Genomic DNA, 14036 nt, shown 5'->3' on the forward strand with positions numbered 1-14036 from the left:
GTAAACTTATGAATGGTCATCTTGTAATGATTGTACCTTGTGTCTAGTAGACCTTTCTAGGTACTTGCGGCTATTTTTAAAAATGTGTTTCTTTTATGGGGAAAATACCTGTAATGTATAAGTTTTTGATTATTGGCTTCTAGAACAGTGGTGTGATTTGAGTTTTTGAGTTTTTTTTTTTAAAGAAGGTAGTGTGACATAATGAAAAGAAAATGAAACATAAAGTCTAGCTCTTGGGCAAAATCTCAGAGCCTGATTTTTCTCATCTGTCAATTGGGACTTATAACATTGTGCACCCCTTAGGATTATTCACTTAGCATTCTATAAATATTTATTAACAGCTCCCATGTACCAGACTCTCTGTTAGATACTAAGAATTTGGTAGCTCTCTGAGTATCTAACAGCTGAGCCCTCCCCAGTGAGCAGTTTGAATTGAGGGCAGCTTTGGAGTGTTTCTGCTCATTAGCACTTGGATAAGCATTGGACTAGAGAGGGCACTGTGATACCCACCATCTAGAACTGCTTAGTGAAGGAGCATGAGAGGTTAGGGGTCAGACTGGTTCTGAGTTGTCTTGTATAGAATGGGCTGAAGAGTCGCCAAACTGTGGTGAGGACCTTGAACCTGAGACAGAACATTATCATTAGCTACTGATGAGGTCCACTGAAAAGATGGTGAGGTCCACAGAAATCGGTACAACCTCTGTAGAGAGCTATTGGGTATTATTTACTTTAAAAAATAAAAGCACTTTTGAAACATACAGTCTTTGACCCAGTATGCCCACTTGTAGTAATTTTTCGTGTTACTAGCAAATTTGCAAATTACACATGTATGGGGATTATTTGTTGAAGTACAGTTCTAATGGTAAAGAGTAGAAATAACCTATATGTTCATTAAGAGAACACAAGTTAAATAAATTATGTTCTATTTTTACAATGGAATACCATGTAGTCATTAAAAAAGAATAAGGCAGCTCTTTATGTGTGGATTTGAAATAACCTCTAGGTTAAGTGCTAGGTGAAAAAAGCAGTTGCAGCTTAATCTATTTACCATTTCTGCAAAAAAGACATTCACCAAAAGGTTTCTGCCACCAAAGACAAAATCGTTTTGGTAGCAGTCCTCAGGTTATGCATGGAAATGGTTGTGAGTTGGTGGCGGGATGGAGTAGGGGTGGGCGATAGATCTGAAAGGTGAAGGTTGCCAGTTCACATTGAAAGTACACTCAGGGATGACATAGTAGGTTTGGTTCATGTTATGTAAGAAGAGTAGACAAAATTGGTTATAGAATATGTGGAGTTGTAGTAAAAAGTTGACAAATTGTTCCTGAGGTTTACTGAGGTAACAGTTACATTATGGTGTTGTCTGTTGTGATGAGGAAAGCTAAGCCTTGCTAGGTGGAAGAGGCAGAGAGTAAAGAGGACTCTTGATAAGTAGTTCTGTCCTCACTATGATTAATTTGCCTTGGATTGATCCCATTATTGCCCTTTCCCTAAAGGAAATTGTCAAGTATTCTCCCACAGTGTATTTCCCTGTAATTTAAATGTTAAAAAATGAAGATGAAGTTGGGTAGAGTGAATGTGTTTTATAAGTTAGCTGAATTTTAGTGTCTAGTGGAAAAGTAATTGGGATTACTACAGAACCTATCAGTCACCTGGCAAACAGTTTTTTGAGTGCCTGTTATATGTGAAGTCTGTAGTTAGGCACAAACATATGGTCTGACCTCCAGGAGCTTCTAGTCTAGTTTGGGGTGGGTAGGTGGGAGCTAATAACATAAAGCATCATTCAAGTACTAGTAGAATAATGCAAACACAGATGAAAGGAGAGAGACAGGTATGGGCTGGGCCAGTCAACTCATGCAAGAAGGATTGTAAAATTCATTGATAGGAAGAGGACTGGGGAAGGAATTCCAGGTAGGGGGCACACTGCATGAGTGTAGGCATGAAAGATGAGTCTGTACACAGTTAACTGTTGGAAGATTTGGGAGATTTATTCTGTCCTCCAGCAAGAGGATCTATATAAAAGAAAAACAAGCCAGACAAGTGGAACAGTGGTTTAGGTGCAGTTGCAGTATTTGGTCTTTATCTTGTGGGCGTGGGAGAGGCATTGAAAACAATTAAGAGATTGGTAATGATATTCAGGGTGAATTAGTGAGACCTAAAGCCAGTAGAGATGTGAGCTGGTTCATTTTCAGTGACAACCGCATTGCCATGGAGTCAGGCACTTTCCACCTTGCAGCTGGCCCTGTTCAGCGTGTTAGCTTGCTAGGCATGGCCCTTCATGGCCACAGTGGTAGTTGCTGCTGCTCCAAGCAGCCCTCAATCTAAAAAGGTAGTTCCCCCCACCCCCTCAAATCAGGAAGGAAAACCTTTCACAGAAACATTCTACAGGAATTCTTACTTTTTTTTTGAGATGGAGTTTCGCGCTTGTTACCCAGGCTGGAGTGCAATGGCGCGATCTCGGCTCACCGCAACCTCCGCCTCCTGGGCTCAGGCAATTCTCCTGCCTCAGCCTCCTGAGTAGCTGGGATTACAGGCATGTGCCACCACGCCCAGCTAGTTTTTTGTATTTTTAGTAGAGACGGGGTTTCACCATGTTGACCAGGATGGTCTCGATCTGTCGACCTCGTGATCCACCCGCCTCGGCCTCCCAAAGTGCTGGGATTACAGGCTTGAGCCACCGCGCCCGCCGCGGAATTCTTACTTTTAATTGGCCGGGATTCTGTTCACATGCACATGCCTAAACTGATCACTGTTTCCAGAATGGAATTACCATGATTATCTTAGTCCAGTGGTCCTTAACCTAGCTTGCAATGTAAGAAAACTGTTGGGGCCAGGTATTGGTTGCTGTTGTAAATTTTTTAAAAAAGATCCTCAAATGATTCCACTGTACAGTCAGTATTAAAACCACTGGCTTAGCCTAATCAGAATTGAATTCACCACCATCCACCACCCCCAGGGCAGGAGAAAGGGTTTCCTTGTCTGAGAACATAATATTAATACAATGAACATCGGAACAAAATTGGGAGATAGTAATAAAGGGGAGAGGGCAATAAAAAATGGAAAGTAATGGGTAGATATAAGATAAAGACAGGGTTTACAAAGCTCTGCAATAGGGAAAATAAGAAAAAAATGACACCATGAAGCTTGAGCTTAGTTGACAAGGTGGACTATTGAAGTAGGAAAAAGAAGTATAAATGAGTAAATCTTTACCTGGTTTATTAGAAAAGTAACCTCAGCTTTAGACTGATGCTTTGAAAGATAGGTGATAGGCCGGGCGTGGTGGCTCACGCCTGTAATCCAAGCACTTTGGAGGCCAAGGTGGGTAGATCACCTGAGGTCGGGAGTTCAAGACCAGCCTGACCAACATGGTGAAACCCCGTCTTAAAAAAAAAAGAAAGATAGGTGATAGCAGAGAGGCAATAGCATGGAGTGACTAAGGCCCGATACTCTGGAGTCAGAATGCCTGAGTTCATATCTTTGTTTTGTCATTACTAGGACACTAATTTCTCTGTCTTTTGGAATCTAATAAAAGAGGGTATTAACAGTAGCTACCTCTTGGAGATCTAGGGGAATGAAATGAGAAAATTCACAAGGTGTTTCTTGCATAGCATCTAGCACATGTATTTTAAACTCTCTCTCTCTCTCTCTCTCTCAGTCCTAATTATGTCATATTACTATTTTTTAAGAGGCTGTTGTTTGTTAAGTATGTGTTACTTCTTATCTGGCACAAAATAATTTATATCGGTTTTTATTTCTATCCATGCTATAACCTGAATATCTCTGATCTGTAGCTATGTGGGCCTGGGGACAGACTCATCTATGGGTGTTATCCATGTTTGTCTTCATTCACTGAATGTTTCTTGAGCCCCACCTTTTTACTGGGTACTGTGGTAGCTCCAGGCAATATAATGAAGATCTGTCTACTCTCTGTCTTCAATGAATTTAGTCTAGAGAAGAATTTTAAATGTGCTTTTTTTTTTTTTTAACTTTTTAAGATCCTGAATACCATGAGTAAGAATTGCCAGATTTGAAATGCTTTGTTAAGCTTTTTTTTAGGCATGCAGTTCTATTTAAGTATTAGTAATGAGAATAGTTTGCTTTTTTTGCCATGTTACAGAGATATTTTATTGCGTGTTTATTAAAGATATATGTTTGTATGTATGCATCCATATCTCTGGCTAAGAATCAGCATAGAGGCACACTTATTTTTAGATTATATTGATGTTACTTTTTTTTTTTTTTTTTTTTTGAGACGGAGTTTCGCTCTTGTTACCCAGGCTGGAGTGCAATGGCGCGATCTCGGCTCACCGCAACCTCTGCCTCCTGGGTTCAGGCAATTCTCCTGCCTCAGCCTCCTGAGTAGCTGGGATTACAGGCACGTGCCACTATGCCCAGCTAATGTTTTGTATTTTTCGTAGAGACGGGGTTTCACCATGTTGACCAGGATGGTCTCGATCTCTTGACCTCGTGATCCACCGGCCTCAGCCTCCCAAAGTGCTGGGATTACAGGCTTGAGCCACCGCGCCTGGCTAATGTTACTTTTTTTTAAGGGTTGTTGTTAGAAAACCTTCAAGAGCTTTAGAAATACATGGAAATGGCAAGTCATTGAGTGTTAGCTAGCTATCTCTATGTGCTTCTATTTATGTCTTTATAATTGTGTAATGTATTAATCTTGACTTTTGTTTCATTTAGATTTTGATGCATACAAAAGAGATGGTACAAAAGGTAATGTTGAACATTTTCATTGTATAAAACTCTTAAATATCGTAACTGGAAATGTTTTTGTATTCAAGGAAAATTGTAACCCAAACAGACGAAATTGCTTTTTAGGTTGCCTAGTTTACATTTATAATCCCTCCTAATGGATTACAGCTTTTTTCTTTTACCAACACTGATATGATCTAGCCCCTGCTTGAAGCCTATATGTGAGTGTTTCAAGCAAATTAGTAACAGTGCTAATTACAGTTTATTTCCAGGCCTTTATACTGTATGTGCTCTAGTGTTGTTTGTTATGATTGATTTTTTTTGGCACTCTTCATATTCTACTAAATACTGTTTGCAACTGTATTAAGAATTTAATATGGATTTTTGCCTCTGAATTTATAGAACCCATTATGTTTCCGCTTCTTGAATTGCCATGACCACTAAGCATGTGGTACGGTGGATAAATATAGACCCCCGTATTCTAGTCTTTTATTCTCCTTTTTCTCATTATTTGATTGGGTATTTTGTTTCAGCTGAAACTAGACACAATTCGCCTTCCACTCTCTTTTTTAAGAAAATTTGAGAGATATTCTTGATGTCAGGGTGCTTGCCTTTCTGGTTTATAGGGGCTTAATTGTCAATTATATAACCTGACAATATGAATAACATAAACATTTAAAAGGTTTGGAGCCTGTAACTTCTGTAGTATGGAAAATCTTTAGTTTCATTGTATGTAATGGTCACTGTGTTTTTGTTGTTAATTTTTATAATTTTTGCTTTTCATTAGATGAATCTTGAAGTTATTTATGGAGATACAGATTCAATTATGATAAACACCAATAGCACCAATCTGGAAGAAGTATTTAAGCTGGGAAACAAGGTGAGATAATTTCATTAATTTTCTGCTTTACCTACTTTTGTGAATTCTGTTTTTAACATGGAACACTATAAATTCATGAATGTGCATGTATATGCTTCTGAAAATAATAAACTTGGTGCCTCTCAATTCTTCAGTCTCTTTTATTTTTCTTTCATTATTATTTTTTTCTGAAATAGGGTCTCACTCTCTTGCCTAGGCTGGAGTGCAGTGGTGCGATCAGGGCTCACTGTAGCCTTGACCTCCTGGGCTCAAGTGATCCTCCTGCCTCAGCCTCCCAAGTAGCTGGGACCACAGGCACTCGCCACCATGCCCAGCTAATTAAAAAAAAATTTTTTTTGCAGCGATGTGTTCTCACCAGGCTGGTTTTGAACTCCTAGGCTCAAGTAATCCTCCTCCCTTGGCCTCCCAAAGTTCTGGGATTATGGGTATGAGCCACCATGCCCAACCCTCTTGTTTTTAATTTCTATTCCAGCTGTTTGTTTGGAGGGTAAAATTCAAAGGTAATTTTTTTCTTTAAATGGTAAATAACATTTTTCCTTTGAAAACAGTCTGTTACATATGTTTAAGATGTATTCACATTAGTACTTTCTACATTGTGATTCATATGTCTGGTAGGATTCAGATGCATTTTCTATGTAAATACCTACATACATCCATATACACTCACAACTGTAATTTTTACAGGAGTACTTAAAATATATTTGAAAAGACAAGGGGGCATTTAAAAATAATCATTTGTAGCTTCTTAGTAGCAATTCACAGTAACAATTCACAGTGTTTTAGAAACACTTGCTATGTTAAGATATTGTCCCAATGAACTAAAACAGAGATATCATCTTAGAAACTAACAACTTTCTATGGAATATGTGGAATTTGAATGGTAGTCTTCACTTGACAGCAAGCCTGGCATATTGTACTCATACTGGGCCTTGAAAAGTTGTATATTTTCCCTGGAGGCGATGGTCTGTATGGGACTCTTTATTTGTTCAGCATGTAGTTGTTTGCATATAGTCAAGGTGTTAGTGGAGGTCTTAGACATTATTTTTATGATCAAAGTTTTACTTCTTTATTTCTGGCCACATATTTACTTGTTGGACTATATTCATTAACTGAATACTTCAGAGACAAGTACTGTACATATGTATTAAGTCTTTGCATTCAACAAGGACTATTCCATAATTTTCATATATTGCCTGTGGCTGATCCGTGCAGTCCTGTTCTTTAGTTGCATGGGATGATATATTATTGATATATTGATATAATGATATGATTATTGTCTCTCTCTTTTTTAAAATCTATTTTTGTTCCTGCAGTTTTCAATGTCTTTGCTTTATACCCAATGTAATATCATGTTACACATAAGCCGAGTAAAATTCCAATATTATATGACTTCATGTTCTGTTTAGATTAACTCTTGGGAATTTGTAACATGTTTATCTTCTCCTTGTTAGATGTTTGAGAACCTAATATTAATATTTGAAATTTTCACAGGTAAAAAGTGAAGTGAATAAGTTGTATAAACTGCTTGAAATAGACATTGATGGGATTTTCAAGTCTCTGCTACTGCTGAAAAAAAAAAAATATGCTGCTCTGGTTGTTGAGCCAACGTTGGACGGGAATTATGTCACCAAACAGGAGCTCAAAGGATTAGATATAGTTAGAAGAGATTGGTGTGATCTTGCTAAAGACACTGGAAGGTGAGTTCAGCTTTCAGTTTTGCTGTTCTTGTTTGTCTTGTAAAAATTCAGGTGTGAATGATGTAGAGAATGCTTATGAATCTGCCAAGCACAAGAACACAACTTCTTTGTTATTTTTATTACTATCAACCTTACTAAGAATTATTAATAATTCTTATTTGGAATGGAATTTTATAGGTAGATTAAAACTTAGAAAAAGCCAAATTTGCTCAGTAAGAAATGCTTGCTATAAGATACATCTCATGAGTTTTTAACTCTTGGTAAGGGTAAACCTTCACACTTCAGATCCTTACAGAGTTGGTTTTGTTGATGTTGGTTTGTTTTGCTTTAATGTTGCCATTAGAAAGTGCCTTGTTTTGTGCTCCTGAATCTTCCTAGATCTTCTTTAGGAACATAATTGTTAAGATTTTCTCATTTTATGGCTTAAAATGTTCTGGGATTCAAAGTGGGCCATGGAGTGAGACTTTGTTCCCACCCATATGATTTGTACACAAAAGGTTCTTATTAATACCAGGTTAATTTAAGGGCTAGTTCTCAAATCCTGTGTGTACCTCAGAATTAGTAAATGTCGTGACTGACCTCCTAGCTTTGCACCTGAGACTGAAGAATGTGATAATAAGACCTGCTTTTTAAAGGATCATATTAATGTACAAAGCACCCATTTAAAAATGAATTTTTAGACTGGGCGCGGTGGTGGCTCATGCCTGTAATCCCAGCACTTTGGGAGGCTGAAGCAGGTGGATCACTTGAGGTCAGGAGTTTGCGACCAGCCTGGCCAACATGGTGAAACGCTGTCTTTACTAAAAATACAAAAATTAGCTGGACGTGGTGGCACATGCCTGTAATCCCAGCTACTGGGGCAGCTGAGGCAGGAGAATCATTTGAACCTGGGAGGTGGAGGTTGTATTGAGCCAAGATCGCACCGTTCCACTCCAGCCTGGGTGAAGCAGTGAGACTCCGTCGGAAAAAAAAAAAAAAAAAAAGAATTTTTAGGTGCTTTATGTATCATCTTTCATATACTCCTATTTTGTGACCATAACTAATTCTGAAAGTAGAAGACTGTTTTTCTTTAAAGCTAAATTTCCCAATCAGTTTTAATATTCTGAATATCAGCATTTAAAAACTTGTTTTCCAATCTTCCTCTTGCTGTCAAGTTGGGAGATTAAGCAGTTATTGCTGCTGCATAACTACTCTTGATTAGGCAGAGTTGACCATCTGAGTATAGGTCACTGTGAGCCTTTTATGAAATGTAGTTTGAAATGCTTCATTGCCCCTAAATGTACCCAAAGAAAAAAGTACTTTGTATAGACTGTGGATTAGCGTGTTCTCTTCAGCTTTTGTGTTTTCTAAGAAAAGATGCATCATAATAGAAGTAAATTTCTCTGCGTTAGAAATGTATTAGTAATTAAAGCTATACAAATGTTTTTGTCAGGGTTCTTTTTCTGACAAATTATAATGCAGCTGTCAAACCCTCGCTCTGCATTTTCTCAGAAATGGATAAAATATTGGCTTTCTTACTCCTTTCCTTTTACTTTTTCCTTTGGGTCTGGTTTTTAAGGAATAGCTTAAGGGAAATAACTGAGCAATAAAATGAAGGTGAAGAAAGAAAAGTCTGAAATCTTTGTTTTAAAAAAAAATTTACGTAAAGGGATTCATATTTCTACTCACCTAGCTCATGGTTGTTCATCTCAGGTGGAGATGATGTCTAGATATCAGAGGTAATGTCTTGGTTCTTTGTGAGGAAAGTGAAACATTCGTCTTCTAAAATTTTAACTTATGGGTAGAATATAACTGTGTATTTTGTAATTGCATAAAAATGTAATGGAACACATACTTTTCTTCATCACATTTTATATAAAATATTAGCTGACACATAAAAATGATCTGTATGTTTAGGGTCAAACTTGACATTACAAGGCTGGCAAACTTTCAGTAGAGTTGGTGTTAAAAAGCAAATAGTAACTCCCTTTTTGACATTAATCCTCGTATTAGCTCTTAGTGCAGCGCTTGGCCATGTGTTAATCTAATGGCATTTCTCTTCCTTTCTTATTCTTTACTAGCAAAATATGATATTAAAAAATCAACTGCTGTCTTTTTTTTTTCAGCTTTGTGATTGGCCAGATTCTTTCTGATCAAAGCCGTGACACTATAGTAGAAAACATTCAGAAGAGGCTAATAGAAATTGGAGAGAATGTGCTAAATGGCAGTGTCCCAGTGAGCCAGTTTGAAATTAACAAGGTAAATGTGGCATTTATTGTTGAGCCCAGCTGCTGTCGTGTGTTTTTCTCCTCCTTCAGATAGTTGAACCACCTCATCCTTGCAATTGAAATTCTAGCTGGTGATGAAAGCTGGTTAACAACTATCTCACAGATTGAGCACTAGCATACCTCTTCCAGCCACAGGTACAGCCATGTCTGCCAGAAACCTTCTGTCTCTAGTCCTTACTTTAATTCTTGGAAGACTCGTTTCCAGAGGTCCTATGGAGTGATATAGTTTACTTATTGGGGACTGGAGAACACTACCTTCTTCAGTCCCTTAAGTAATAGTTGTTTGGGGTGTAGGCCTGTAGGCTTATTGTGTGCATGTGTGCATTCATGTGTTTGTTGAACTTCACAGATGGTGATCCTTAGAGGTACTGTAATTGGAAGGCTTTTGGGGACAAAATTTATTTAGAAACAGTCTTAGTTGTTGAAAATAGGGAAATATTTTTTCTTACCTAATTTGAAAAAAAGAATCTTGGTTTCCAAAGTGCTGTATAATAAACAAAATGTTAGGTTAGTTTTTTTTTCCTATTTAAAAGGAGTACCTTTATATATTCAGAAGCTAATTTTGCAAATACCACACTACCCATTTTGTGGTAGATTTCGTTGTCAAAGTGCATACAAAAATTAATGAAAAAGAATCTGATGCTGACACTAAATGGAAATTTTAGAATGAAGACTCATTCATAATACTCTGCGCTAACGTAATGCCTGTCATTTTTGCACATTTCTCTACTCTTGAAAACATTTTTATATTGCAGCAATTCAATAAGTTATTTAGAAATATATTTTCATTTAACATTTTCCTACATTTTTAGATTACCTTAAAAATCATCAAATTAGTGTATGAATCTTCCGTTTCATGGATACTTCTTTATTTAAATTTGTTGATTATTAAATATTTTCTATTATAAATTACTATTGAACATCCATCTTTATTTATCTTTTTGCATTTGGATGAATTACTTTCTTACTTTAGGTTCCTTGAAGGAAAATATTTACGTCCAAAGACGTGAATATCTGTATGGGTTTTTCCAGATTGCTTTGTGAAAGGATGATACCAATTGATAATAGCAAAATATACCATTTTCACCACAGTTTTACATGTAGTGGTGATGATATTTAAATAAAACTTTGCTACCATCATGAATATGAAACTGTATTTCACGATTGCATTGAATTTTCGTTTCTTTGATTCCTAGAAATGTTTTCTTACAGTTTATGTTTATTCTTAGATAAGTTGTTTCCTGTACCTTGACTATGACATCCTTAATATCACAAAAGAAGACATTGGTTTGTACATTAGAAGGGGACAGTGTTTCTTGGCACTGGCTCTCCGCTTTAAGTGATGAAGTTTACACATATTGACACAGAATCACTGTGTCATCTGGAAAGTAGTTTTCTTTTAAAGATTTTGTTTAATTTCTTTCTCAAAAATTTATACAAGTAAGAGTTATGACTTAAGTCTTCTTTTGGCCAGTTTTTACATCAGTTCTGCATATTGTATCCTTGATCCTGTCTACCTTTCCAGAAACTTGGGTTTCTATCACAAGGGCTTCCAGGGATGAGTTTGGGAGTCTCAGTCCCAGCATGACTACCTAATTGGCAAAGTAACACTGAGCACATTTCTTTTAGGATAGTGGACCCACACTATGATCCCCTCATATGAATGATGACACAGTATTACTAGTGTGCAAAAAGAAAGTTAGAGTCACAGATATACTGACAGTGTCTGGGTTCTGATGAATAGTCTGTATTCTTTCAAGTTTTTATTATTGAAATTTCTAGAGTTTTGTAAAAGTAGAGAGCATGGTATCATGAATCCCTATGTATCCATCACTCAGCTTCAATAATTATCAACTTACAGTGACGTGTTATTATTACCAATAGCAATAGTAATTAATACTTAGTGTCTACTATGATAGAGGCTGTGAATAGATGTTTCTGTGGCAAAACTGAAAATGTGACTTACTGCTTTTATATTCTCCATATCACTTAGCATAGCTGGTGGCAAATAGTAGTTGTTCATTAAGCATTGAAAGAATTCATTTGCTTGTTTAATCATCCATTCAGCAAACATGGAGTACCTCTTATGTACACAATGCTGATTCTGGGATATAAAGTTGAATAAGGAATGCATGGTCCATATTTTCAAGATGCTAGTGGTCTATTAAAAGTATTTACTCTTGACCGGGTACAGTGGCTCACAACTGTAATCCCAGCACTTTGGGAGGCCAAGGTGGGCAGATCATGAGGTTAGGAGTTCAAGACCAGCTTGACCAACATAGTGAAACCCTGTCTCTACTAAAAAAATACAAAAATTAGCTGGGCATGGTGGTACGTGCCTGTAATCCCAGCTCCTCAGGAGGCTGAGGCAGGAGAATCGCTTGAACCCGGGAGGTGGAGGTTGCAGTGAGCCGAGATTGCGGCAACGTACTCCATCCTGGGCGACAGAATGAGACTGCATCTCAAAAAAAAAAAAAAAGTATGTACGGTCTGTTGAGAAACATTAAGTTTACCCTGCCCCCATGGCTCCTTTGTGGAGGATACCTTTTAGTTTGTAATTAGTGGTAGGCTAATATACTTGGTATATTCTTGGTACCTACTTGGTATATTCTTGGGTTATGTGTATATGTAGAACACCTGTGTATTAATAAGAATTACCTGTCAAAGAGCAAATAAATATGTGGATGAGAATCTGCTCAGGGCCTTCAGCCTGGAAATGCTGTCAGCCTCTCAGCTCTCAGGCTGTTGGTCCCCTGATAGATCCACTCTGTTGTTCTATCTGGGTATCTGCCTCTGAATACCTTTAGCCCACCTGGGTGGGAGTCTCCCAACCGAGCTGGTTGTCGGTAACTGTTCTATATTCTTTCTTTTATTTAGTAGAGAAGAATTTCTGCAGTGTGATGTAAGTACAGTAAATTCTGATGAAAGGGCTATCTTTATTATAGTTGTAGTTCTGTATCTATATGCAGTAAGCTATTCATGTGTTAAAGGTGATGTATCCTGATAATCTTTAACATTTGTCTAAACACTTGCACTATTTAAAACTTGTGAGCAGTTCAGTTTCTACATTTTACTGCTTCCAAAAGAGAGTGGACTGGCAGAGTATGTATGTGACTGGTTATGCATGGTCTCAAGATGAGATTTTTTTTTTCACTTTTTGTGTTTGATTTTTTTTTAGGTGATGCTGGTAGGACTTGAAAGTGATAGGTTAGATTAGGGTGGAGACATGCATGAAGTGATGGGATTTACCTTTAGAGATTTTAGCCCTTGTTGCCGAAAGCAACTGAAAAACAGCATGTGTGATTTTGCTGAACTACTGCAATCTTAGCTTAAATATATTTCACAAAGTAACACAAAATACTTCACAGCTGATTTTTATAGCTCTGGCTAACTTGAGCCTAAACCACCAGGAAGCATTTTTTTTTTAAATGAAGCCTTCTAAAACTAGCTTGTAAAGTCCCCAAATAGCCTCCATCTAATAATTGGAAAGTATGTCAGCTGAAATTTAGAATTTCTTAACATTGCACTGAAGAATAATCCATTGAAGAAGATAACAGATTCCTTAAGTGCCATTAAATCAGTAAAGATTTCTATACTGTATTGCTTGTCCAAGTCAATCAGAACTTCACATATTCCAAGTTTGAGGAGATTCAAGTACTTGGAGAGTTTCCTAGGTACTTTCCTACAATGAGTATAGAATTTAGTAAGTTTATGTAACTTGGGCATGTGCAGCCATGTTTGAGGACCTGCTTTATTCTTCTATATCAGTTCTCAGATTCCTTGGTCTTAGGACACCTTTATGTTCTTAAGACCCCGGCCGGGCATGGTAGGTCACGCCTGTAATCCACGCACTTTGGAGGCCAAGGCGGACAGATCACCTGAGGTCGGGAGTTCAAGACCAGCCTGACCAACATGGTGAAACCCCGTCTTAAAAAAAAAAAATAATAATAATAATTGAAGACCTCAAGAGCTCTTGTTGATGTAGTTTATCTTGATATTAGTATGTTTGAAATTTAAAAGCATTTGTTAATTTATTTGAAAATAGCATTAAGCTCTTTATATAATTATGAGAAGTAGCATTTCTTTCTATGAAAAATAACTATATATTTTAAAACAAAGAAAAATTTAGCATGAGGAGTGGTATCATTTTACAGTTTTGCACATCTCTTTAATGTCTATCTCAGTAGACGACATCTGGGTTTTCATTTCTGCTTCTGCATACAATCTGTTGTGATAAGTGGTTTTGGATGAAGTATAGGAAGAAATTCAGTTTAACCCAAACATGTAGTTAGAAAAAGGAGAAGTAGTTTAGTAATTTTTTCTCATAGTTGTAGGTATTCTTCTTTGATCCTACACCAGAACTATGCAGATGGTATTTTCTTAAAGTTTGTTTATAATGTGGAATCTGAAACTGTATCAATGAACTTTTTGTGCTCTCTTATATTAAAATCTATTGGTCTATGTTGTACTTTGAAAGAGTATTTAACCCAT

At 37.0% G+C, this 14036-nt stretch overlaps 1 protein-coding gene across 2 annotated transcripts in view; it reads left to right on the forward strand.

Annotated features, from left to right (window-relative positions):
• POLA1 (DNA polymerase alpha 1, catalytic subunit) overlaps positions 1 to 14036 on the forward strand; it is a 318904-nt gene that overhangs the window by 118689 nt on the left and 186179 nt on the right. For both annotated transcript variants that reach the window (XM_074392217.1, XM_003924081.4), the window contains exons 27-30: positions 4690 to 4722; positions 5489 to 5581; positions 7073 to 7278; positions 9384 to 9516. In XM_074392217.1, the coding sequence (XP_074248318.1) occupies positions 4690 to 4722; positions 5489 to 5581; positions 7073 to 7278; positions 9384 to 9516 (465 nt within the window). The remainder of the gene's footprint in view (positions 1 to 4689; positions 4723 to 5488; positions 5582 to 7072; positions 7279 to 9383; positions 9517 to 14036) is intronic.

Source organism: Saimiri boliviensis, chromosome X (assembly GCF_048565385.1).
Source record: "Saimiri boliviensis isolate mSaiBol1 chromosome X, mSaiBol1.pri, whole genome shotgun sequence".
Lineage (NCBI taxonomy): Eukaryota > Metazoa > Chordata > Mammalia > Primates > Cebidae > Saimiri > Saimiri boliviensis.